Raw genomic sequence first — 26,120 nt, forward strand, 5'->3', positions numbered from 1 at the left:
TTGGTTCAAACATGAAATCTATACAGATATTCTCTTCTACCAGTATTACTTATAAAACAGATCTCAAAGGGGGAAAATCAAACAATCAAATAACAAATCCATTGGGCAAAATTGTCACTATATGAGGATATTTGAAAAGAGTTATAGATGTTAAGGGAATACATCTGAGATATACAAAAGAGATACATGTGACCTTTTTATGTTTTAAAAAGAAAACAAAGAAAGAAAACAAGGGTATTTGAAGACAGCAGGTGATAGTTGAGTTTGAGACATGTTTTGCGGCATTATGGAACCCTATATTGTCCTTGAACTAGGGGTTTTGCTGAAGCTGATTCTGGTATCATGCAACAGTCCATAGTTTGATGGGGGCATGAGGGGCCACCAAGCATGGGTCAACAGGAGTGTTGGTTGTAGTTATTTGTAGAGGCATGAGCTGGAGACTGAGAGGGTGTCTTTCAATGAGGAGCTGGATGGTGGTGTTGGGGCAAAAGGTCAGTTTTGGTGTCTACCCAATTAGGAACGGAGGATAAGGAGGGTTGAATAAGGGAAAGATAATGGTTCAGGGTTTGGGTATGAGGAAGTAGGAGAGACACAGGGGAGAGGGGAGAGGCAATACATAAAAGACTAGACAATAAAGGTCAATTTGTATGTGTTATCAAAATTTTGGGCATCCTGATTCTATTCCTAGGAACAGTCTAGGATCAGGAACGTTTTTGGATAATGCTTAAAAAGTATATTTGAGGGGTTTCCCTCCTCCGCCCGCCCCCCAGGGCCCGAGTTGCCAGGGTCGGTCATGGCGTGGGGGGTCCCAGTCTTCTGGACCAAGTGTTCAGTTCAGGAGATCTGTGGCCCGCTGTCTGACCAGCGACCCTGACATACCAGAAAAAAAGAGGGACGGCTTTCCTGGCATGTGCACTCTGCTGGGTCCAACTGCGAGCTCCCTCTCCAGTTTGAAAATTGAAAGGGGAGGGGTTTCCCTCCTCCACCTGCCCCCCAGGGCCCAAGTTGCCAGGGCCGGCCATGAAGACCCTCCTGGTGTGGGGGGTCCCAGTCCCCTGGATCAAGTGTTCAGTCCTGAGCACTATTTCCTTTGAAGTGCAGAAGTTTCTCAGCTTAATATATTCCCATCTGTTTATATCTGCTTCCACTTGTTTGGAGAGTGCTCTTTCCTCCTGAAAGATGACTTTAGACTCAATGTCATGGAGTGTTTTACCTACATGTTGTTCCATATGGATATCTATATCTATATCTATATCTATATCTATATCTATATGGATATATGTATATCTGGATATCAGGTCTGATATCAATGTCTTTAATCCATTTGGATTTTACCTTCATACATGGTGTTAGCTGGGGGTCTGAATTCACTTTTTTGCAAGTGTCTAATCAGTTGTGCCAACACCACATGTTGAAGCAGCTTTCCTTGCTCCATTTAGGATTTCTTGCTCCTTTATCAAAAAATAAGTGTATGTCTGAGGAGCATTCTCTGAGTACTGAAGTCTATTCCACTGATCTGAGGGTCTGTCTTTATTCCAGTACCACGCTGTTTTGATAACTATTTCTTTGTAATACAGTTTAAAGTTGGGGAAAGTAATTCCTCCCATATTCCTTTTCCCAATAATTGCTTTAGCTATTTGAGGGTGTTCTTCTATTCTACTTTCCTACTGTGTAATTCAGCTATTGTGACCTGTTAAGACATTTTTATTTCCTTTAATTCCATTTGTATTGATTCTCTCATCTTTTATAAAAGTTCTTCTTTGAGTTGGTTGATTTTTTTTATCTATCATTTTCTTGAAGTCGCTGGTCAGTGATTCCTTGATTTCTATTATCATGGCTTTCATTGAAACTTTAAGGTTCTCATCTTTTGGGATCATGTGTTTTGGTGGACTTGGAAACTTACTAGGATTTTTCTCTATATCACCAGCTGCTAGTGTCTTCCTTAGTTTACCCATATTTCTTTGCATTTGGTGATTTGGCTTGAAATGTTATGCTTTCACGTCTCAGCCCTCCTTTGTCACCTGTGCCATGGGGCTGGGCCCCTTCTCTGGAGTGCGGCTCTAGGCGAGTATGATGGCTGTGGCTGTGGATGTTTTGCCCCACCCTCCAGTCTCATCCTTCACTTTACCTGCCAGTAGTCATTTGTCCCCTCCACCTTCCCCAAACTCGGCAATGGCAGAGAGCTGTCAGTTCGAGTCTGGCTCATGTCTCTCCTATCCCTTTACCCCAGAAGGTGTAGGTCACCTCTGCATGCCACCTTCCCCAATCACTGTAATGGCAGAGAGCTACTGTTCTGAGCCTGGCTCAGGTATCCCTTCTCCCTTTGCTGCCAGAAGGTGTAGGTCACCTCTGTGTGCTGCCTTCCCGAACTGCTGCAAAGGTGGAGAGCCACCGGTCCAATAGAATAATACATTTTCTTAATCTACTTGGATCTCTAGGCACAATATATGGCTTTTTTTGGAAAAATATCTTGAGCCAGGGAACTTACAGAGAAAAATAGATGAGGCAGGACTGCATGCATCAGACTGAAATGTTTTTATTCATCTTAGGGGAAAGAAAATTATCTAATTGTCCCCTAAAAGAAAAGAGCCTTGGCCCTTCTCTGCCAGATCAGGGAGATGGATTGGCCAAGTTTTGGCCATAGTAGAAAGGAATAAAGAGTGGGGAAAGATTGGGGTCCAGTTGCAGGATTGATTGGATTTTCTGATTTCTGTTTCTTCCTGTCAACCTATCAGGCATCCAGTAGGTCTTCGACACCATGCCCGAACATGATGATTATTCCCGGCTCCCGCACCATGTTTTCATCCATATGCTGATTTTCATAGGCCATCATTAAAACAGCCTGCAGGCCTAAGATATGCCTGGTCACATAGTTCTCATAGTAGTGCTGGTTCATCTGTCTCATCTCCAGAGTGGCCAGACCCTGGGGCCACTTATGCTCTTGAGAATTTTCCATCAGCTGATTGACAAAAGACGTGGGGCAGCCAGTCTCCACCAGCGATCTTCTGAGGACAACTTTAAGCATAGCATCTGGAGTGGAGATGATACAGTCCCACTGAGTGACCTTTGCTGGCTGTAGGGTGTACACCCATTGCCATATCTCATCTTGTTGAAAGGTGGGGTTCCTCATGTTGAGGACACGCATGTAGGCTTTCAGATCTCGGAGATCCTGTTTCTGCTCCACCAGCTGTTTTTTCTGCTCTGCCGAGATCTTCTCCAGCTCTGAGATGTTTTTCTGCTGCTGCTCTAGCTGGAAGTGCAGGTGCTTAATGCAATTGTGCTGTGGCAGCTCATCATTGGCCATCACTAGGTTGCAGCCTCGATCACAGGTCACAGGCCTTTTGGGGTTGTACTCACAGTCCCTGAAGTGAGCCACGAGGTTGTCAAGCCGCGTCACAACTCGGCAGCCATAGACAGCATTGTCACAGGAAATCATCAGCTTTGCCAACATCTTAAGCATTATCCGAGGCACTGGGCAGATTCGGTCGAAGATCAAAACACTCTGATCCACTGGGCACGTATGTTGCTGAGTGAACCTCTGGCTAATGCACACCTTGCAGAAAGCATGCTCACAGTCAATTGCCTGTATTGGATCATCCAAGACTCCACGGCAAATAGGGCAGATAAGGTCTTCATCAACTACGCCCTGAAAACGGGTTATATCATAGCCCATGTCTGCACTGAAATCCTGTTCCTTCCAAGGGAAGGGAAGCAAGCTGTCTGTTCACAAGACTACTAATGTCTTTGCTCAGTCCTACTCAGTGAATGCTTCCATCTTGATGGCTAGTTTCTGAGTGAATGCCCCTTGCTAGTGGGAAGCCTGTTGCTAAGGAGACAAATGTGATGTCACAATCAGCAGTAATTTCTGTATATTCACCTATTAATGGTCTCTTTATTTTTCATCTTCATGCCTATCTCTCTTATTTTGGCTCATAACTTTGTATGAGATTTGGTCTTGATAAACTTTGCCCACTTTACTTTTTAGTTTTTGATTTTTAATTGTTTGGTTTTTGAGGCAACCTCCAGTTGTGCTCAGGGCTCACTCCTGCTGGTGCTCAAGAGAACATATATGGTGTTGGGAATCAAACTGGGGTCAGTCGTGAAAAAAAACACAAATAAACAACACTCTCAACTATTTCTCTGACCCAAGTGTGTTCAGAATCATAGGGCTTTATATGTAATTAAATAAATTAAATGAAAATTAGTAGAATTTAATTTTATGTAACTAGGCATAATATACACAAATATGATGGCTGCCTTTCTGAAATTTACTGGCTATATGCTTCCTCACTGTGTCTGTTTTGCATCTCCTCAACTTTTATTCCATTGCCATTAACTTCTCCTTAAAGGTAAGATCAAGGGAAGCAATGGAAAAATCAGTCTTGAGAGTTCATAGAGATTAGACTACTTAGTTCTTTAGTCCCTTTAGCCAGTCGTTTCAACAATTCAGTCAAATGCTTTCAACTCTGCAGTTAGTTCTGTTTTTAGTATTTGGTCTCCAGAGAGCACCCTATTCACCAACTAACTAAAACTTCAAACTGGTCATGATTTAGGCTTACAGAATTATTTTAAGAATTTCTTTCTTTACTACTCTAGTGTGTATCCAACAGCTTTAATGATTTATTCTCATTCATCTGCAGGAAATACTTTACAAAAGGCAGTTAGGGAAATTAACTTTCTGAGCTACTTTGTATCTGACAAAGCTTTTATTCTACTGTGAGGCTTGACAAATAGTATCAGTGAAAGAAAATTTTAGTTTTCCTTATAAATATGCATTTTTCATTAGTTCTAGTTTCTCATGTTTATAGGAAGCATGAAGATTGTCTGATATTTATTCTTTCATAGGTGAATGATTTCGTAGGTCTGAAATTTATTAAGTTTTTCTCTATCCTTGTTCTTCTTAAATTTCTAGGTATTATATAATATGTGTTTTATAGAAAAAATGAGTGCTTATTCATTTTTTCTTTTGAACACTAGGCTATCACTTTTCACCAAAAATTTTATGCATTTTCACTCTAGGAAATGTATCTTTTACACAGAAAAATTTTATTTCTTTCATTTTCTATACTTTATTATTTTGAAATTCTCATTATTCTGGTGTTGGACTTCCTGATGTAAATTTAATAATATCAACTTTATTGAATTACAAGCCACAATAACATGCATACATATGTATATAAGCACCTATGTATATTTAACCATGTAACCACATGCATGATCAAATTATAAGAGTTTAATTGTAACAAAAATTTTCATGCCACTTCAAAGTTCATTATTTTTGAGTAATATGCTAAAGCATATTAGTAGAATTAAATTGTCCAAGTCGATTTTTAATTTTTTATTTCAAACATTGTAATATACATGGTTATTCATAGTTGAATTTAGATATACAATGTTTAAGCACTAATCCCACCACCTGTGTCACCATCCTCAGTCAATGTCCCCATGCCACCTTCTTCCACCCCAAACTGCCAGCATAACATACACATTTTTTTATTTTGGTTATTAAAGTTTGGGTCTCATGATTTTATTGTTGTTGATTTTATGGCTTGGATATTTAGATGTGCTTTTTTTAAAAAAAGAATTCAATTTCTAATTTTATTTTATTATTTTTACTTTGCTATTACTTATTTAAACAGCATAGTTACATGTTGTTCATAATACAGGTGAGTTTTTTTCACAATTGCAAAGTTATTCATGGTTGAGTTTTAGCCATAAATGTACACCACTCTTCATCAGTGCACAATTCCTGCTACCAGATTCTGAAGTCCCCCATCATGGCCCACCTGCCTGCCTCTGGGAAAGACTTTTTTCTTCACTTTCTCCCTATCTCTCCCTTTAACACATCTGTTATATGGATGGAATACTATGGAATACTAGTAGTAATATTAATAATAATAATTGAATAAATCTGTTCGTAAAAACTAGTCACGAGATTTGCTTATACATGGATGGATGTGGAGAATATTATGGTGAGCAAAATGAGTCAGAGTAAGAAGGATATACATAGAATAATTTCATTCATTTGTGGAATATAAAAATATAGTATGGTATTAATATCCAGATACAGTAGAGATGAAAGTCAGGAGGACCATGGTAGGAAAACTTGCCACAAAAAGCAGGGTAGTGCATTTAGGGCAGAGAAGAGACTTCTATGACAATGAGAATTGGAAATGATCACTCTGGACAAGAATTTAGTGCTGAAAAAAAAAGAAAAGAAAAATAAAAAGCATGATTCCCCTCCAGAAGCAATATTGCAAAACATATATCTGTCCTTTTATTTGTTTGTTTGTTTTATTTTGTTTTGTTTGTCGACATCTGGTGATGCTCAGGAGTTACCCCTGGATATGTGCTCAGAAATCGCTCCTAACTTAGGGGACCATAGGGGACGCTAGGGGATCAAACTGCAGTCTGTTCTAGGCTAGCGTAGGCAAGGCAAACACCTTACTGCTTGCATTACTGCTCCAGCCCCACATCTGTCCTTTCTTAACCCCACCAATGATTTCCTTTGGCCCCTGTCCCCATTCTTTCACATTTGACCTACTCTTCCTCCTATCAATTTTTTCCTTTCCTCACTATACTCTGGGGGGAAAGAATGTCCTAGACAATCCCTATTTAAACAATTGAATTTCTTTATGTTTTTTCTAAATACCACATGTAATTGGTTTTGAATCCATACCAAGATGTATTAAGGGTTATTCCTGACTCTGTGTTCAGGGATCACTACCAACAATTTTATGGGGCTATGCATGGTACTCTGTGTGATTTTTCTATTTTAGTGGTAACCACACAAGGTGTGCTCAAGGCTAACTCTTGGCTCTCTGCTCAATGTCACTCCTAGAAGGGTTCAGAGAACCATGTAGGGTGATTGGTATTGAACCTGAGTCAACTATGTAAGGCAAGTGTCGTATCTTCTATATTGTCTCTCCAGCATCCAGTAGAGTCTGTATAATTGCATGAGACCTTAAAAGCATAATGATGGGGAATCATAATAGCATGACACTCAGAAAGACATATTAGAATCAGATGAAAAACTCAATGTGTCATTATTGGGTTTGAAAATAGAGGGAACAATTGGGGGCTGGAAGGGTCTGTAGTCGAAGGACCAGACCACACAATTGAAATAAAGCAAAGCAAGACTTTATTCCATCTACCAAAAACTCCAATATCACCAGTCATGAGCACACCTGGTTTCCTGAGCATTTTATACATCAGTATGAGGTCACACTGTCAGTCTTCCTCAGGATAATCACTCTGGTATTATACAATTGTTGCCTTGATAGAAGGACTAGGACTCTCATTAGGTTTTGTACCAGCACATAAACATGACTCTTATTTACTTCCCCTACTTTTCTGTTCAGGATAAAGTCTCCCTAATAAATTTTTCTTCCAAACAAAAGAAACTACATTGTTTATATAGTAGGAAATGAGGACAATATAGTTCTGCTGATCTTTAAAAAGATTTGCTGCTGTCTAGGATACCTTCCTACCTCTTCCTCTTACCCTTTCCAGATAGGCTATCTGATATGGCCAGAGGTCTCACAGCACTGTTAAATGAAAACTTAGATTTGAGTAAGAGAAGACTAAGAGGTTTACAACGTGGAGCTCTTTACAAAAGGGCGTCCTTCCTGTTTAGAACCTAGGGCCTCACATTCTCTCCTGTACTTATGGACCTGAGTCAAATCCTTGACTCACCTTGAGGTTCCTTATTCCTGTCCCTGCTCATGGACATGTACTGGGACCTTTCAACAAGCATCTTAACTACACCTATATATGCCTGAATAAATCAGGTGAGAAAAATAATTATGTAAAGACCTACTAACACCATCATAAAAAGTAAACAGTGGCCCAGCTAGGCTGGTATGAATTCTCTTTCCCCTTCCTCATCAATGACAGTGTCCACAGTCCCACCCATATTATTTCATCTGCTTCAGTCATAGCTTTAGGACATCCTCTGAAGTGGGCTGAATGGTTCATTTCTGGTTCTTGGAGTTTTTCTTCCTCTAGGGACATCTTCATATGGGACACATGTATTTTCAGATTTCATCTACCTTTACTGCAGTAGAAGTGTTACGGATGACTATGTACATTCATTTCCACCAGGATACAACCTGGTGTCTGAGGAACCACACATGGTCTCTGGGGCTGAAGTTGTGGGGATAGACTGGCTTGTTTTCCTGTGGAGCCTCCATGCTTGCTTTGTGGACTTTTGACCAGATCACCTGTATGTCTGTAAAGGACTGGAGGGCTGTTTAGTCATATAATTCAGCTAAAACATCTTCCCACACCTGTAGGCAGAGAGATGTGGGGTCTCCCATTCAATCTCAAAAGGAGCGTAACCCTTTAAATAGGAAGAACACCATGTCCATAAAAGCGTGAAGGGAAGTTGCCCTACACCAAGCCAGATGGGTGGTGAGCGTGGAACTCCCTTCCTCCTTCCGTCCCCCCCGTGTGCATGCCCCTGAGCTGCCTGCACCCCAGTCGCCCCACGCTGGGCTGGACAGGTGGTGAGCGTGGAACTCCCTCCCTCCTCCCCCCACGAATGTGCACCCCTGACCTGCCCACCTAGTCATCCCATGCCATGCCAGACGGGTGATCAGCATGAAACTCCCTCCCTCCACCACCACTCCATGCTCCGATGAGCTGCCCCAGTCACCCCAGCACCACTCCATAAGGTTGGTGAGCATGGAACTACCCCTACCTCCCCACCCTCCCCGCTGCATCCCTGAGCCACCCTGCATTGCTGGGATGCCGCTGGGACCTGTGGACAGGTGGTGAGAGTGGACTTCTCTCCTTCCCTGACCACGAGTGTGCAACACTCTACCTGGAACTTTCGGGTACACTAAAGACAGCCTGACCCCCTGAGCCCCGAAGTGGAGCTTGGACTCCCAGGGGCTGAGGGAAATAGTCCAGCTGAGGCCCGTAGGGGGTGGAGCACCACTGACTCCACAATGGGGTAGGAGCCTGGTGATCTAGGCTCAACAGCGCTCTACCATTGTGGCCAGGAGCAGAACTGCACTGGCTGGCAGGAAGAGGGAGAAGGCAATTGACCAGGCACGACTGGAGAACATGGAAGGGGCCAAACCTCAGCGATTTCAGCCAATATTCCCACCTAGAGCTGTACTCCAGAGAAGGGACCCAGCCCATGCCACAGGTGGCAAAAGTGGACTGAAATAGGAAGGCACTGCACTCCAAGCCACACCAATAAATGCAAAGAAATATGGGTAAACTAAGGAATCCCTAACATCTGGGGATATGGAGAGAAATCCTTACAAGTTTCCAAGTCCAGCAAAATGCACAGACCCAATAGATGAAGATCGAAAAGCAGCCATGAGAAAAGAAATGCAAGCCATGGTAAAAAAAAAAAAATGAAAGAATCACTAGCCAGTGAATATAAGAAATCCATGGATGGACAAATCAACCAGCTTAAAGAAGACCTGTAACAGAACATGAGAGATTCCATACAAATGGAATTAAAAAAAATGAAAACACCATAAAAAGCCATATGATCAAAATCACAGAGTTGGAGAAGCCCATAGAAGAACTCAAAAGGAAAACTGCTAACAAAAAATGACAAAGAAGCCACAATTTCCTCTGTAAAGAAGTAGTGAGAAGAGAGGAGAAAAGAGAAAGGGAATGTTAGTTTACTTGAACGTGTTTGATGAGTAGGCTACATAGTATAAGTCTATTGGTCACAGTTGCTGCTTCAGTGGTCTGGTGTGTGATAAAAATGTGCCCTGGATCCCACACCCCACAAGAAACTCTCAAAAGACAATGGGGAAGAGCATACTTCCTTCATAAATTTAAGACCTATATAATACTACTTCTTAACCTGTTTTCCCCAAATGTAAGGTAGTCTCCTGCATCATTTTGTTTCCTTAATTATTTTTAATCCATTAAAAAAATTCTTTTATATATATATGAATATATATATTTTCTTGTTTCTGTTTTTTCTCTTTCCACCCCCAAATGCACCAGCAATATAATGTGGCACCATTTTTCCTGCAAAGGCATACTAAAAAAAGGGGGGATCTTACTTATAAAAACAAGCTCTTATCTACTAGGGATGAGAACTCATAAACTCATACTTTTTATAATACAGTGGAACCTCCCACCTTGATCATATGTTATGTGGAACTAACTTAGACCCCAGGTGATTATACACTGACTGTCCAACCTCAGACACTGGATCCCAGATATAGAAATGACATAGTTCTCTGCAACAGCTCCAGGAACCAAACCCCCTCGGGACATCCTTAATACTGCTCTGGCACAAACATGTGCCAGTTCTGATATGATATCCTGACAACGAGGAACCATCTAACAATAAGACAAAATCAGAAGACTTACCATCCTTTTATCTGAGTGAAAGCCAGGAATGCTGTCTACGGATGACTGACTGTGACAATCATGCTTGGGCAGAACGTATCTTGGGACCAAAAAAGGCCCTAGGTTTTGGCCTACAATCTGTACAACAACCAAGATCTCTAATATCAGAGGTCTGACGGAAACCATTGCAACTAAACGGGTATTCTGGAAACATAATAAAAGACTATCCCAGGCTTCATTCTAGGATCAGCGCAATAACCAAGACCACCAAATACAGAAGCTGGATTAAAACAACAGTGAAGGAACATAGTTTCTAGAACTGCAAATAAAGACTTTATCATAAGTTCCATTCCCTGACCTGTGCAGATACCTATATCTCTAGACAAAGAGGTCTGATTTTATTACCCATGATGGAGCACAAGTCTTCCATACACCACAAAATCACCTAGGGAAGAGTAAATGAATATGCAAGGAGTCTGTAGTTATTCCCATGACAGTATACTTCAAGGGTAAAGAAACCCTGTATCTCTTGGGCCAAGGGAATTCCCTTTCTAATGTCCCAATATTTACTGTGCCTATGCAGGAAAAAAACAGCATAAAATAATCTTTTTTATTAATCTATTTATTTCTTTTTCTTTTTTATTATTTTTATCTTATTTTATTATATTTTATTATTTTGGTTTTGATATTGTTGTTCCAATTTATTATTATTATTATTATTATTATTATTGTTATTATTATTATTTTGCGCTCTCTTTTGTTTTTATTTCAGGACCATGGTTATTATATGGTGCTTGTCTTTATGTTGTACTGCTCACTGGATTTTTTTTTTGATATTTCTTTTTGCAGTGATGTGGTGTTTCTCTTCCTTGTTCCCTTCCTTCTTCCAAACTGATTTTGAGAGCCTCTAGGAGGACTGCGCTCATTTTCAGCTTATTTGATTTTTACCCCATTTTATTGCTTTTCTTTTCTTTAAGTAGAACCACATAACTCGAACCATTTAGTTCCGCCTTTCAAATTGAAGGGAAATAATGGAGGGTACCACTTATACTAGAAACCTGGGGGGTAAGTGTGGGGGATATGGAACACAAGCTGAGAATGGGGGTGGAGGGAGGACAACTTTGGTGATGGGAATTCCCCTAATTCACTGTAAATATGTACCTAGAATATTACTGTAAAAGATATGTAATCCACTTTGGTCAAAACAAAAATTTAAAAAAAAGATAAAATAGACAGTAGAGTAGAGGGACAAATGTAACAGTCCATGATGTGAAGGTTGCCACAAAGAGAGGTGAGCACAGTAAGAGAAATAATACACTAACAACTATCATGAAAATGACAATTAAAGAAATAGAATACCTATCTTGAAGACAGACAGGGGTTGAAGAGGAGAAAAACAGGGGATATTGATGGTGGGACATTTGCACTGATGAATATTGGGTGTAAATTTTATGACTGAAACACAACTACAGACATGTTTTAACCATTGTGCTTTAACAAATATATTATTTAAATGAATATTACAATATTATTATAATTAATATTAAAAAATAAAGGCCCCTCTGTGGAAAGTGTTGAGAAGATGGGGGAAGGCACCTCCACTGAGACCAGAGAAGCCTTCAGAGGGTGTGATTTGGGGAACAGTGGGTGGTTCAAGAATGGGCAGCAGGAGAAAAAATTTTAATTAAATTTTCTTCATTTCCTAAATATTACTCATTCAGTCTTTTATTTAATATTTATATGTTCTTTTTGAGAAAAGTAAATATAACAAATATATTAGAATCATTAAATGGTTAAAATGGAAAGTATTATTTTAAGAAATTGTATACCAAACTTTCTTTTCAATAAATGTGACAGAATTCCTAATAAAAATGGTGAAGGGAAGGAAAACTGCCAATCTCCAAAGTCAATTTGGTTAAGATCTCATTTAGGAGTTGATTTATTCTCTCTACTTGCCCTAAACTCTAGGGTTGATAACACAATTATTAGTTCATGTGACTGTGCTTGCCTTTACCTCCCTGGCAGTTTTCTTGCTAACCTTCCTGTATCACATTTTCCCTATATATTCCACCACCTCAGAAGTTATTAAAGGGAAGTGAGCATGAAAGGTCTATCTTCTGTAACTTCTTCAGGCTGGCAAAAGATTGTAAACTCTACTTACAAGAAGGGGTGTACTCTCATACTACCTTTTCTTTTAATGAGGATCCAGGCAATTGACTGATTCAGATTTGCAGTTATCAATGTCTGAAAAATAACAGATCAATTACAGGAATATTATTTAAAATATAATGCCCTGGAACAGTACATGGTCTTCTCTATTCTTGGGAGGCAGAGCAGTAGAACATGCTCTTTCTGGGAGGATGACATAGAAGTTAAGCAACAGAAAACAACGTGTTATAGCACAATACCCATTTCCTTGAGCATTTTAGGCATCTGTATGAGGTCACACTGTCAGTCTTTCTCAGGATATCTCTCTGGTATTATACAGTTGTTGCCTGGAGAGAAGGACTAGGACTCCCACTAGGTTTTGTAACAGCACATAAAGCATGGCTCTTAGTTACTTCCCCTACTTTCCTGTTCAGGATAAATACTCCCTAATAACTTTTTCTTCCAATATCCTAGTTAGACTAGGAATAACATGTACAGCTTTTAATTCCTTCATTATAGTCTATTACAATCAATAGAAACAATTTCATACATTATCCCAAAAAGAGTGAGCTTTAAGTTAAGCCTTATAGAATATATTTAACACAGTCAGCTACAGAAAAATAGTTTTTCTCTCCACCATCATCTTGAACCTTGCCAGATTACTAAATAAAGTTGGTTTTCTCCTTTTTGTAAACCCAGGAAGAAAAAATAAATCTCCATTTGGGGCACCCCATCATGTGGGTTAGTCAAAGCAGAGAAGATGGTTTACCAAAAAGAGCTTTAATACTTTACTTATCATATCAGGTTACCCAGGTTTGGCCAATGTGTAAAAGTCACTTCAGCATGATAATATGGAGATGGCCTTGGACCTATCATCCTCTGTAGGAGAGTCTGTCCCATCCCTCATTGGGGTTGGGAGAGATTTTGCTCACTATAACTTTTCTCAATCCTGAAAGCTAGGACTAAGCTGGTAGATCTAGACATGCTTAGACAATTTCTGATATCTTTAGGCCAGTCTGCCTCTAGAGTCTCCCTATGTTTAGCAGAGTGCTTTTAATAGTATCCTTTTCTACTGAACCTGCTCCAGTCATTTAACCTCAATATCTTTTAACTCTTTTTCCCCGGAAGATGGCTCTAGGGTCCCTAGCTAACTTCTAAAATCTTTGTCTGCATGAGGGGTAATTCCCACTACATAGAGAAAAATTTCTTGTCTGTGTTTATGCAAACAAATATAGTTCCATGAAACATCAAAAATACTGAAGATGCTAAGAAAAAAGTAATGTTTATCAATTTATAACACACATATGCAGCCATTATGCATATAATGGTAAACTACATTTGGAAAAAACTTGATTTCCTGTAATTTCTAAATGTCCAATTTTCCAATAGAACTATAATATGAGTCTAGAGAATCTAAGCTCCTTTTCCATAGAATTCTATATACAAAAACATTAGATCATTTCTAATTTTGAGACATACTAATAATAATACAGTTTGACCATACCTTCTCTCTTCATTCTCTGAGTGGTCCTGCCACCCTGGCTGCTATTGGCACCCACCTGCACCCAGCTCAGAGTACTGGAGGTCTTTCTTGGCTCTGTGCTCTGCCAACTTTCTTTGAGTTTTTCTGTATCTTTCTTCCCTAGCCTACGGCTCTCCTGCTACCAAGATTTGCAGCCTAGGAATCAGTATTGTGCCCCCAGAAGGGAAACTTTAAACTGCCCTCTTTCAATTTAGAAACAAATTGCTAGACATTCTTACACCTAATAATTACACCATATTGTCCTTTATGGTACTTATTAAAGAACTTTTTAAAGTTCTATATATTTCACATTTTTAGATATCCAAAAACAAGTACAATTACATTTAAAAAGCCTTTACTAAAATTGCCATGAACATTGAGATTTTCGCACTTAAAGCCAACATTAAGTTTGATGTGGCAAAATTGATATGGAATAGAGTTACCTTAACAATATCATGAATTTACATGAACTGGGCAAATAAATTAATAATATTGCCTGAAAAAGTTAACCACAATAATTTGCCATATTTTCCAACTAATTATTCATTCCAGGAACCTCTAAAATTAAAGATGGTTCCTCTTCATTTGAAAGTTAAAATGGACCTTTTTTTCAGTTAGTTATCTAGAGTGTTTTTCATTAGTAGACAGACAACAAATTTTCTAGGTTGCCGAAAAGGCAGGGGCTAAGAATAATTTCCCTTCTTAGTTAACTGAAGCAAATTCTGATCCTTAATCACTGATAGAATCAATTCAACATATTTAAAAATTACATATTATAGTAGAAACCACAAAATTAAAGATGCTTTTTGTAGCCCACTTGGATTGGTTTTAAAAAGGACAATTTTTTTCTTCTCCAGCCATTTTCCACCATTGGAAAAAGGATAGCGCCCCTCTCACTGGCAGCTGTCTACTGCCCACTTGGCACCCTCGCTGTTCCTCGCTGGACCTCTGCTCCATCCTGCCAGGTTCCACATAAGCCCTCCAGCTGTCTACTTTCCTATGGACAGATGTAGACACCTGCAGCATGCATAAAATTAGGGACTGTAAACCCATGTTCACCCACTCTGAGGCAGGGATCTCATGGAGAAGCAGCATGGGGTGCAATCTCCCTGGTTCCTCAGGAAGTTCTCCCTTCATTTTGTCTCACTCTCTCCATTTCTCTATACATATGCAGATAAATTTGATTGATATTTCTCTGACCTCACCTAAGAATGGCAGGAGGGCATCTAAAGTTGGTCAAGCAAGACAGGACATCTCTAGGACAAATTGAGTCCCGTCTGCTAATTGAGAGTACCTGTTTTTCCCAACATATACACAGCTCAAGAGACATTTTTAGGGGATCAAATAAGGCACTCCTTTGTTACAAGACTTGAAGATTAAGATATACAACAGAGACACAAAACTTAACCACAGACACACAACACAAGATACATTTTTTTGCAGATTCAAATCAAATTCCACCAACCCCAGGGGGTGGAGAGTTCTCTTGGTCCATGTTCTGATCAGACAAGACAGGGACACAGAAAAGAAAACACAGCACGATGGACCCAAAGACAGAGTAATTAGGTCTCCCTGTGGGACTCAAACCCACAGGGTCTCAGGTGGGACATGAACTTAAGTATCACTCCTGGCTGTGATTCAAGCATTTCTCTGAGTGGGACTTACCTAGTGGAACTCAAACTCACATAGCATCCCAATGAAAATGCAAGTACACCCATGAGTGAGACTTGAACCCATGAGGCACCTAATAGAACTCAAACTGACCTCATTGTTTCTACAGGTGATGATGGCAATCAAACCCGCCTTCACTGATGGTAATTGTAGGGCATCCGCTCACAACTTCCAGCCCTAGGAAGTAATACTGCATCCAGTTTCTTACCTTTGGGCCCCCCAGAACTCCATTTCTCTAGGTTTTCATCTAACTTGACTGAGGGTTCCAGTCCATGTCTGTAGGACCTAAGCAGCTAAATTGCTAACTCAATCATCATCATTAGATTCAATCTCCCAAATGTGAGGGTCTTAAGTTAAAGGACAAGACCCCTCTGTTGAAATAAAGCAAATACTTTATCCCATTTACCAATAAGTCCCAAGCTGCAGGAGGCAACTCACCAGGTGGTCACAAGTCAGGTTATATTGGAAGGGGATGAGGAGGTCCTAGCTTTTGTTAATTTTTAATATGATTGGCTGCTGTCTAGGGTACCTTCATACCCCTCCCTCATATCCTTTCCAGATAAGCTCTCTGGTATGGCCAAAAGTCTCTGAGGAGTGTTAAATGAAAACTTAGGCTTGAGAAAGAGAAACCAAAGAGGTTTACAATATGGAACACTTTACAAAATGGCATCCATCCTGTCCAGAATCTAGGACTCTACAGAACCATGGACCAGATTTAAAGTCAGCTTTAGAAGGCAAAGGTGATTACAAGATGATAACTAACAAGAAAATGCAGAGTCCATCCCTATAACCTGGATGAAATTTATTTAATCAATAATCTGAATGATTTGTGGCTGGAGTGATAGTACTGTTGTTTGGGCACTTGCCTTGCATACAGCAAAACTGGTTTAATCTTCAGCATCCATATGGCCCTCAGAGTCTCTTATGAGTGATCCCTGTGTTAATGGCCTGGAGTAATCCCTGATCATTGCAGGGTGTGACATAAAAAAAGAATAAATAACATGAATGATCTTGGAAAGAGACTTTGGCTAGCGACTCCTAATAATAGGTCAGCTGACCAAAAACTTTACGTAAGCCTTCATTTTATCTTATTGGGGAAGTTGTTTATCAGATCTTCAAGATCACTGGTTTGATTATCAGCTTCATCTATTCCTGCTGCTTAGACATGCTACTGTATCCTTCTGCTACTTTATAGGTCGACTTGAGTGAGTTATTTGGTTTTTTTACTGTCACATTCAGAATCAGTTCTCTGATTATATATTTTCTTCATATCTTTAAATATAATTGTTATCCTAAAATATTCTTCAGGTAAATTTAAAATGCATAAGGACATGGGTGACCTTTCTGCACATATAGTTTCCTCTGTTGACACATCTCATTTCCATTTTTAAAAATTGTTATTGGTGATCTGTTCTGTTGGGTGTGATTGCCACTGCTCTCTACTCCTGGTCTTCTCTGAACAAATGTGGTTTGAATCATTCTGTAGTGTCTCAGTGAAAGGAAGCAGCTACATTATATTGGCTATCTCACTCCCAGGTTTTTCCTCAATGATTATGTTTCTAGATATTGTTTATGTCACAAGTCTACAGTGAAGAAATCTAAGGGGGAAAGAGCATGTAAAGATGTTAATGACAACTCTATAGGTTAAGAATTAAGAAAATAAGTGGCTATAGAGATCAAGAAAAATTACTTGAACATGTAGGTGTATGCAATTTGTTTCTAAGCAGAAAATATAAAAATAATAGTGTTTAATAGGGTTTGCTTATAAAAGAATAATCCTATTCTTATGATATAAATTTAATGCCAGCCAACCAACACTGTCTTTACATGGTGAAGTTAACCTTTAATACATGCAAACGTCAGTAATAAATAATATCAATGTCCTTTGCAATTATGCCCCATGCTTTTTCCATCTCCACAAATAATCCTTTAGTTTCAATCAATGGGCTATTTGATATCTCTCTATTCATGCTGGTTATCAATTGATTTGTAATTTCATACTTTAAATTTTGGCCACACTTGGTGGTGCTTAGGACTTACTACTGGCTCATCACTTAGAAATCACTCCTGGTGAGGCTGAATGAATGTGGCTCTTTGCCTCTTATCATTATTTTGTATACTATGGATCTTTACCAAGTTTGGATTTTGTTATGCTGCTTCCTAAGAGGGACCTCTGAGGAGAGATCTCCGAGCATGTAGTCCTGCCCCCAGGCTGTGTCATTCATCTCCCATTCCTCAGAAACAACTGGCCAGAGAGTGGGGGGGACCCTTATGTCACATGTTGTGTCACATCTTGCCATTAGTTTTTAGTGTGGAGGACGCAGCACACCCTTACGATCACTGCAGGAGTTTTGCCCTCACTCAAAGTGGCAAAATGCAATATGTGTTTAATATAGTATTGTTAAAATTATATGCTTTTGTGTGAGTGTCTGTTTTGGCAGGTCACTGCGTGGTGTGGCTCTCTGACTCTCACAGTTTAAAATTTTGGCTCTTTGTGTCAAACTTGTTCACCACCCCTGATATGAAGTGTTAGGGATTAAATCCAGATTAACTGCATGCAAGGTGAATGTCCTACCCTGTAGACTATCTCTCTGGTTATTTCAAATGAAATCCATTAGCTCATCCCTCCCATTAACTAATATTATTCCTATCTAGTAGAATCTAATTTGACTCCCTCTTGCTCCTTCCATTTATCTCAGAAATGATATCATAGATTCAAATAAGTGTTTTTCACTTGTGTATGCCAATAATCATATAATCTTATATTAGAAAATTCTAAAACTCTACACTGGAAAATTCCTCAAATATTATCCAACCTGACCTTTTAACCATTAATGAAAGTGAGACTCGGTGATACATGTATTGCAATGGTGATACAGTGAATTTATGATTCATAGGTTGGTCTCAAATTTAGATATCTGGCATTTAATGCTATGGGGTAAACTACTGCCATATCTAATTGCCTTATTTATCCTATGGTACTTACACATTGCTGCTTTAGAAAAATGTGAGCCATTTCTCTTCATATATATGATTAGTTTTGAGTTATTGGAGGGTAGGTGATATTTTCTCTCTTTTTCTGAATTATCTATGGAACACAATCTATTACAGAACAGGCATTAAGTATGCATTGATTAAACTACATATGATACATCACAATCTGACATAAACTATCCATTTTTTGTCTCATTATCCTAGTCTATCAATTAAAATTATCAGTATCCCTTGGTATCTGGGCAGTTACCATGACAAAGCTATTCTATTATAATCAGGTAAATTTGAATTTCTAATGCATATTTAACAAAAATTTTAAGAATTGAATTAATTTTCAGCATAATTTTATATACAATTCCTCATCATTCTCCCATTTTATTGATGAGAAAACTAAGAGTCGCAGAGAAACAAGTTATATCCAAATGTACTCATTAAATATATGGCTAAAGATTTTTGTAACCTGCGTGGGAAGTTACCACACTGTGATGGTTAAATAATTAGCCACGTGGGATTTGGAGTGTGATTAACTCAACTATCAGTCAAGCAAGTTAATTAACCTCAGTGAGCCTCAGTTTCTTCATCTAATAAATTTGCTTGGGTAAGTTTGAGACTAGCTGAAAAGACTAGTCTCCATAGGCCAAGATTCAAATGATATTGAATGGAAAAGATTCAACGAGAAGCTGAGTTTCAAGGCCAGACAAACTCTTCTTTGTAGACATTAAAGGAATCCTTAGCCCAGAACATCCTGAAATGTGCCCTATATTTTGCTCCAAAGTTTGGCTGGCATAGAGACTAACATGAGAAACATTTGGAAGATTAACTAATTACATTTTGTGAGGAAACAGAGAGTAAGTACTACAGTAATAGGACAACACCCACAGGAACTGTCACTCTTCCATGACAGGCTCATTATGAAACTGTCAGTAATAGCAGCTGAAAAATCACTGGGTAGAAGAGGACATCTTTTCCCCAAGGCATTCAATTGGAGCAATGTAGTTCTGGGACAGCAAGAGGGACTCTCAAGCCTCATCAAACGTTACCAACAAAAGTAAATGCCAAAAGAGATAAAAAAGATTTTTTCAAAGATAAATGTCACTTGCCTCTTGAGAAACTGTGGCATAAGAACAGGGATGTCTGCAAGATGACCATGCCAGGAGAGGGAGGAGATGGGATGAAGGAAGATGCATACCAGAAGTGACTTGCAAATCAGTTTTGGAGGGTCTTGGGCCCTCTCGTGGTATTGTAGGTGCCATAATTATGTATAAAAAATCTTGAAAGTTAACATGAATGTAACCATGTTAAGAAAATGATCATTACAAAGGACAGGAATGCTGGAAATATCTATCTCCATGTAGATTTTAGGCAGAGAAGACTTGTAATACTAGGTGTCTAAAAACACTTAAAAGTGTAGGGGGAGGTAAGGTCTGAAAGGGAGCATGAGAAGCAAGAGAAAGTAGTCCATGACCTGGAATTCAGAACTAACTTGCTCAGATATTCAAATAAGTAGAAGAAAACTAATACTTGCCAAGTACCCACTCTGCTTACTAAATGTGGTAAACATGAGCATTTTCTATAAAAATTTTACTAAGACACTACTGCTTAGAAAGTTGTTCATAATAGAATTGTTTCAGGCACATGATATTTCAACACCAATCCCTCCACAATGTTGCCTTCTTTAGCCCAATGTCCCCGGTTCTCTATGCCATTACTTGCTCCAAAATTTAAAAGAATTGATTCCCCAATTGTCTGCTTAGAAGCTCTCTTTATCTGCTCTGTCACTCTCTGAAACTTTCTCTCTCTCTTCCTCCTCTCTCCTCTCTCTCTAAATAAAAAATGAAAAGAATTACAAATGGAGTCATCAAAAATATACAAATAAAAGTCTACTTGTTGTGATTTGAACCTTTCTTAAATTTAGTAGAGTGCAAAAATATGTACCATTATGGGGCTGGAGCAGTGGTGCAAGTGGTAGGGTGTTTGCCTTGCATGCACTGACCTAGGATTGACCACAGTTCAATCCCCTGGTGTCCTATATGATCCCTAAGCCAGGAGCGATTTCTTCTTTCTTTCTTTCTTTCTTTCTTTCTTTCTTTCTTTCTTTCTTTCTTTCTTTCTTTCTTTCTTTCTTTCTTTCTTTCTTTCTTTCTTTCTTTCTTTCTTTCTTTCTTTCTTTCTTTCTTTCTTTCTTTCTTTCTTTCTTTCTTTCTTTCTTTCTTTCTTTCTTTCTTTCTTTCTTTCTTTCTTTCTTTTCTTTCTTTCTTTCTTTCTTTCTTTCTTTCTCTTTCTTTCTTTCGTTCTTTCTTTCCTTCTTTCTTTTTTTCTTTCTTTCCTTCCTTCCTTCCTTCCTTCTTCCTTCCTTCCTTTCTTTCTTTTCTTTCTTTCTTTATTTTTTCTTCCTTCCTTCCTTCCTTTCTTTCTTTTCCTTCCTTCCTTCCTTCCTTCCTTTCTTCCTTCCTTCCTTCCTTCCTTTCTTTCTTTTTCTTTCTTTCTTTCTTTTTTTCTTTCTAATCTCTCTCTTTCTTTCTTTCTTTTTCTTTCTTCTTTCCTTCCTTCCTTTCTTTTTCTTTACTTTTCTTCCTTACTTTCTTTTTCTTTCTTTTTTTCTTTCTTTCTTTCTTTATTTATTTTTCTTTCTTTCTTTCGTCTTTTAAATAATATTTTATTTAAACACCTTGATTACAAACATGATTGTGGTTGGGTTCAGTCATATAAAGAAAACCCCCCATCACCAGTGTAACATTCACATCACCAACCAGGAGTAACCCCTGAATGTCACAGTTGTGGCAGTTAGAGTCACTTAATTAATCATACATATCCTAAGTATTCAAGTTTTGGAAAACTTTAAGATTATAATTGTATTTTTGAAGGCCAAACTGCAGATAATTTCACTAAAATCTTACAATGTACAGATTTAACTACATGTGTTCTCAAGGATAAGGTAATAAATGTGTTTTAAAAATTAGAATGAATCAATTAGATAAAGAAAATGTTAATAATCCAAATTATTGCACTGAAGACCAGAAAATAAATGAAGGGATAATACATGTGTGAAAGCTTCATTTATGCCATAACTTAACATATGAAGTTATACAAATAGCATTTTACAAATTTCAGTTTCTTCTTTTATACAATATGTTTGCGCGATAGATGATCTTTAGGCGATATTCTAAGACTTTAAATTGAAACAAGAGAAGCAACCAACAGTAGAGACAAATGTCATGATTTGACATTTGGTAGAGAATGGAAGCCTGGTTATTTGAATTCTCTGACATTGTTTGTTCTTAAACAGAAAATGCTTAATCATATGAACATAGCTTTAACCTCAGAACTTGTAATGGAATCTTACAAAAAATTGCCAGAAAAGAAGAGAAGAATCCAGGACCTTTCAAAATCAAAGGTCATATTTATACTTTTGACACTATTCAGGTCACTATATTAAAAAAACATAGCAATGGGACTAGTTCTTTAGAAGTGCAATCTTAAAATTACCTGGTTGGAGATGGGTGGAAATAAAAGACCATGAACACCTCAGTAGCAAAAACAGTCTTCTGCATAAGAACACAGGTTTCAAGAAATACAAAATAATTATTAGCATTCTACTTATCCAAGGTACTAATTCACATTTGCCATTATTTTACCTCCACTTGTGGAGTCCTACAACTTGCTTTTATTATCCTGCAAATATAATCAAACTGTTACATATCAGGAACTCTGGGGAATCTTACAATTAAATAATTGGTCTATAAATGTGATCTCTGAGAGTCTGTGGGGGAAGCTGAGGACGGAGTATGAATTGTTTACCATACAATATGTGTTCAGTGAAGCAGTCTTCCTAATGATGCCATTAGTGTCATGGAATAGCATAATAATTGCTATAATTACCTTTCTAGGTACTATACTGAATGTCTTAAATATATCATTTGATTCAATCCTACAGAGCAAACTGGCCAGCAAAATAATTTAGTTCTTACAAAAACTTGGGTCTCTCAGGTTTTCCAACCTGTTAAAATAACACTTTAAATCCACCTCCCATAGTAGCCAGCAATTTCTGTCATCTTTCAATGGCTCTTAAAATGTAGTTTTAATTAGAAGCTGACTAGTATTGTCTTTATTGAGTTTGTATTAATACTGAAGTGAATTTGTATATTTTTAAGCACACTGCAGCCTCTTGTTTGAGTTATGGAAGAAGAAAGAAAAGAAACACAGGGAAAAGCAGCTGTAAAGCATAAAAAGAAAAAAAAATCCTTCAGGATTCCAAAGATTTGGAGGATAGGATCTTTATTAAGGGACCTCTATTTATAGAATAAATATAAATTACAAATTATCTGGGGGCAGGGCGATAGCACAGTGGTAGGGCATTTGCCTTACACGTGACTGCCCAGGACTGACCTGGGTTCGATCCCTGGTGTCCTATATAGTCCCTTTAGCCAGGAGCGATTTCTGAGCTCATAGCCAGGAGTAACCCCTGAATGTCATCGGGCAGAGACATTTGGACAGTAATGCACTATTTTTTAAAGCATGAAACAATAAAAAAAAACCCTTGAGACTATTTTAACCAGGTTACCTAAACTATGATCAACAATTTAAAAAGAAAAATACTAGCCATGAGGTACAAAAAATATATAGAAAAAGAAAATGATAACCCTTGGCCTTGTCACATATTTAGATCTGACAGGTGAGTAGCAGAAAGGTGTGATCAGGGAAGAGACAATGAGGAAAAATCCTTACCTGATGGATACTACAAAGACCAGCAGAACCAATTAATTGAAAAAATTGAATCCCTCTGTGTCACCATGGTGACCTTTTTAATGACAGACTTTATTGGATACTTGAAGGTTTTTATATCAAGTTCAAATAAAATTGTTATAAACATGGGCAAAATATTCTAAATGAATCCCACACCTACTTGTTAATAAAAAATTCAATACTTATTACACTCAGTTATCCTTCACGTGAACCATCTTGTTTTTTTAAATAATATCTTTATTTAAACTTCTTGATTACAAACATGACTGTAGTTGGATTTCAGTCATAAAAACACCCCCCTTCACCTGTGCAACATTCCCATCACCAATGCCCCCCATATCCTTCCCCATATTTTTAACACAAGATGCTGCCTCATTGTTCTCTCTATTTACTGCCAGTTGCCGTAATGATGAGCTTTCCCCCTAAAACTTCAGTATAATCATTAATTCAGCATATAGGTACAAATTAAGTTCTTTTTTAGTTTTTTTTTAGTAGTTGAGATGAAAATTATTTTGCCTTTGCTCATATTTTCTAGTAAATTTTGTTGTCAGTAGGGCAATTTGCTTTTGTTTTATTTTCAGATCTTGGGGCCACACACAAGGGTACTCTGGATTTACTCCTTGCTCTGTTATCAAGGATCACTCCTGGTTGTGCTTAGTGGACAATGTGTAGTATGGGGGATCAGATTGGAGTTAGCTGCATGCAAGATAGATTATCTTTGTACTGCTTTTGTACTTTGTCTCTTGCCCCTCTTAATAATTTTTAATAAATCCTCCCATGATATTCATTTTGCTTACTCTAGCATTCTTTGTTATCACAAAACAGTTTCTGAAACACCCCAAGATCCTCGTTCAAACCTTGGCACATGGAAGACATTAAAAAGTTCAATATAAAAAATAATTCAATGAGAGAGCTGATTCCTCTGTCTGTGTAGGTTCTGCCATGCTGTGCCCTTGAAGGCTGTGATAACTTGAAGAGTCCTGTTGGCGTTGCTTGCATCTCTTTTCTGAATCCCTGAAGCTCTCCTCAAAGGGCTCGGAAGGGCACACCAAAAAAAAACAGTCACCTAGAGGCCACAGAAGAGCAAGGATGCTCCGCTTCGCTTCAAGGTCGCACACTCTTTCTAACCAATGGACTACGCCACAACACGCAGAAAAAAATCACACTACAAGCGTGACAATGGGGAAACCTCACAGGCAAACAACATGCACAGAGAATGATGATGATAGCTCTGATGATGCAAAAATATTCCAACCATCTGACTAAGCTCTCAGATAAGGAGTTTAGAATAGAAATATGGAGGATGTTCGTAGAATTTAAAGAAAGCATAGATCGATGTGAACAGAACACAAAGACAGAAATCAGAAAACTCCAAACTGAAATAACAGATCTGAAAAACATGGTAGCTCAACTGAAAAACTCAGTGGATGGCCTTGCCAGCAGGGTAACAGTAGCTGAGGACAGAATCAGCATGCTGAAAGAAGAGATGCAGAACAACGCAAAACAGCAGAAGAAATGGAAAAGACCCTGAAGACAAACGGTGAGACAATGAAAAAAGTATGCAAGAAATGTGAACATATAAAAATAAAACTCGTTGATAGACTCAACAGAAACAACATAAGAATCACTGGAGTACCAGAGGCCCAGGTAGGAGATCCCCAGGAAGAATCAGTTGTCAAAGACATCATCAAAGAGATACTCCCAGAGTTAAAGACTACATGCAATCAAATCCTGCATGCCTGAAGAGTACCAGCTAAAAGAGACCTGAAGAAAAATACCCCAAGACACATCTTTGTTACAATGACAAATCCCACAGATAGAGATAGAATACTGAAAGCAGCAAGATCAAAGAGGGTAATTACATTCAAAGGAGCACCGTTAAGACATACAGCAGACATGTCACAAGAAACCCTCAAGGCCAGAAGACAGTGGTGGGCTATTGTGACAAGACTGAATGAAATGGATGCCTCACCAAGAATACTGCACCGAGCCTGACTCACCTTCAAATTTGAAGGAAGAATACATAGCTTCATGGATAAGCTCAGAAACTTCACAGATGCAAAACCAGCCTTAAAGAAAAAACTGAAAGGTCTACTTTAAGACAAGAAAGACCAACAAACACACCAAACTTATCTACAAAGATGACATTAAATCCTATGACAATCATCTCCCTCAATGTCAATGGACTAAATGCATCAATTAAAAGACACAGAGTGGCAAAATGGGTCAAAAAGTTGAACCCAACCTTCTGTTGCCTACAAGAAACACAACTGAATAAAACAATAAACATAGTCTCAAAAGCAAAGGCTGGAGGAAAATCATCCAAGCAAACAACACCCTTAAAAAGCTGGGGTGGTCATAGTAATATCTGATGACACCAACTTTAGACTAGGAAAAGTTGTAAGGGACAAAGATGGACATTTTGTGCTAATCAAGGGGTATGTGCAAAAGGAAGAAATCATGCTACTAAACATATATGCACCCAATGAGAGACTAGCAAATTATCATATAATTTTTGACAAATTTGAAAGAAGACATCAATAATAGCACAATAATTGTGGGAGACTTCAACATGGCCCTGTCAATAATCGATAGGTCAACCAGACTGAAACCCAACAAAAACATACTAGCCCTGAAAAGAGAAATGGAAGAAAGAGGACTAGCAAATATATATATAGGACACTCCACCCCCCAAAAAACCTGGGTACACATT

At 38.4% G+C, this 26,120-nt stretch overlaps 1 protein-coding gene across 1 annotated transcript; it reads right to left on the minus strand.

Moving 5' to 3' along the window:
- Nucleotides 1-2,731: 2,731 nt before the first annotated feature.
- Nucleotides 2,732-3,673, minus strand: LOC125998924 (E3 ubiquitin-protein ligase NRDP1-like). The gene has a single exon (XM_049766945.1). It carries the CDS (start codon nt 3,671-3,673, stop codon nt 2,732-2,734), a length of 942 nt encoding a protein of 313 aa, XP_049622902.1.
- Nucleotides 3,674-26,120: the final 22,447 nt, after the last annotated feature.

This window comes from Suncus etruscus, chromosome X, assembly GCF_024139225.1.
Source record: "Suncus etruscus isolate mSunEtr1 chromosome X, mSunEtr1.pri.cur, whole genome shotgun sequence".
Classification (NCBI taxonomy): Eukaryota; Metazoa; Chordata; class Mammalia; order Eulipotyphla; family Soricidae; genus Suncus; species Suncus etruscus.

Excerpts from the sequence above, each read along its gene's own strand:
- LOC125998924 (XM_049766945.1), bottom strand. The coding sequence starts at position 3,673 with ATGGGCTATGATATAACCCGTTTTCAGGGCGTAGTTGATGAAGACCTT.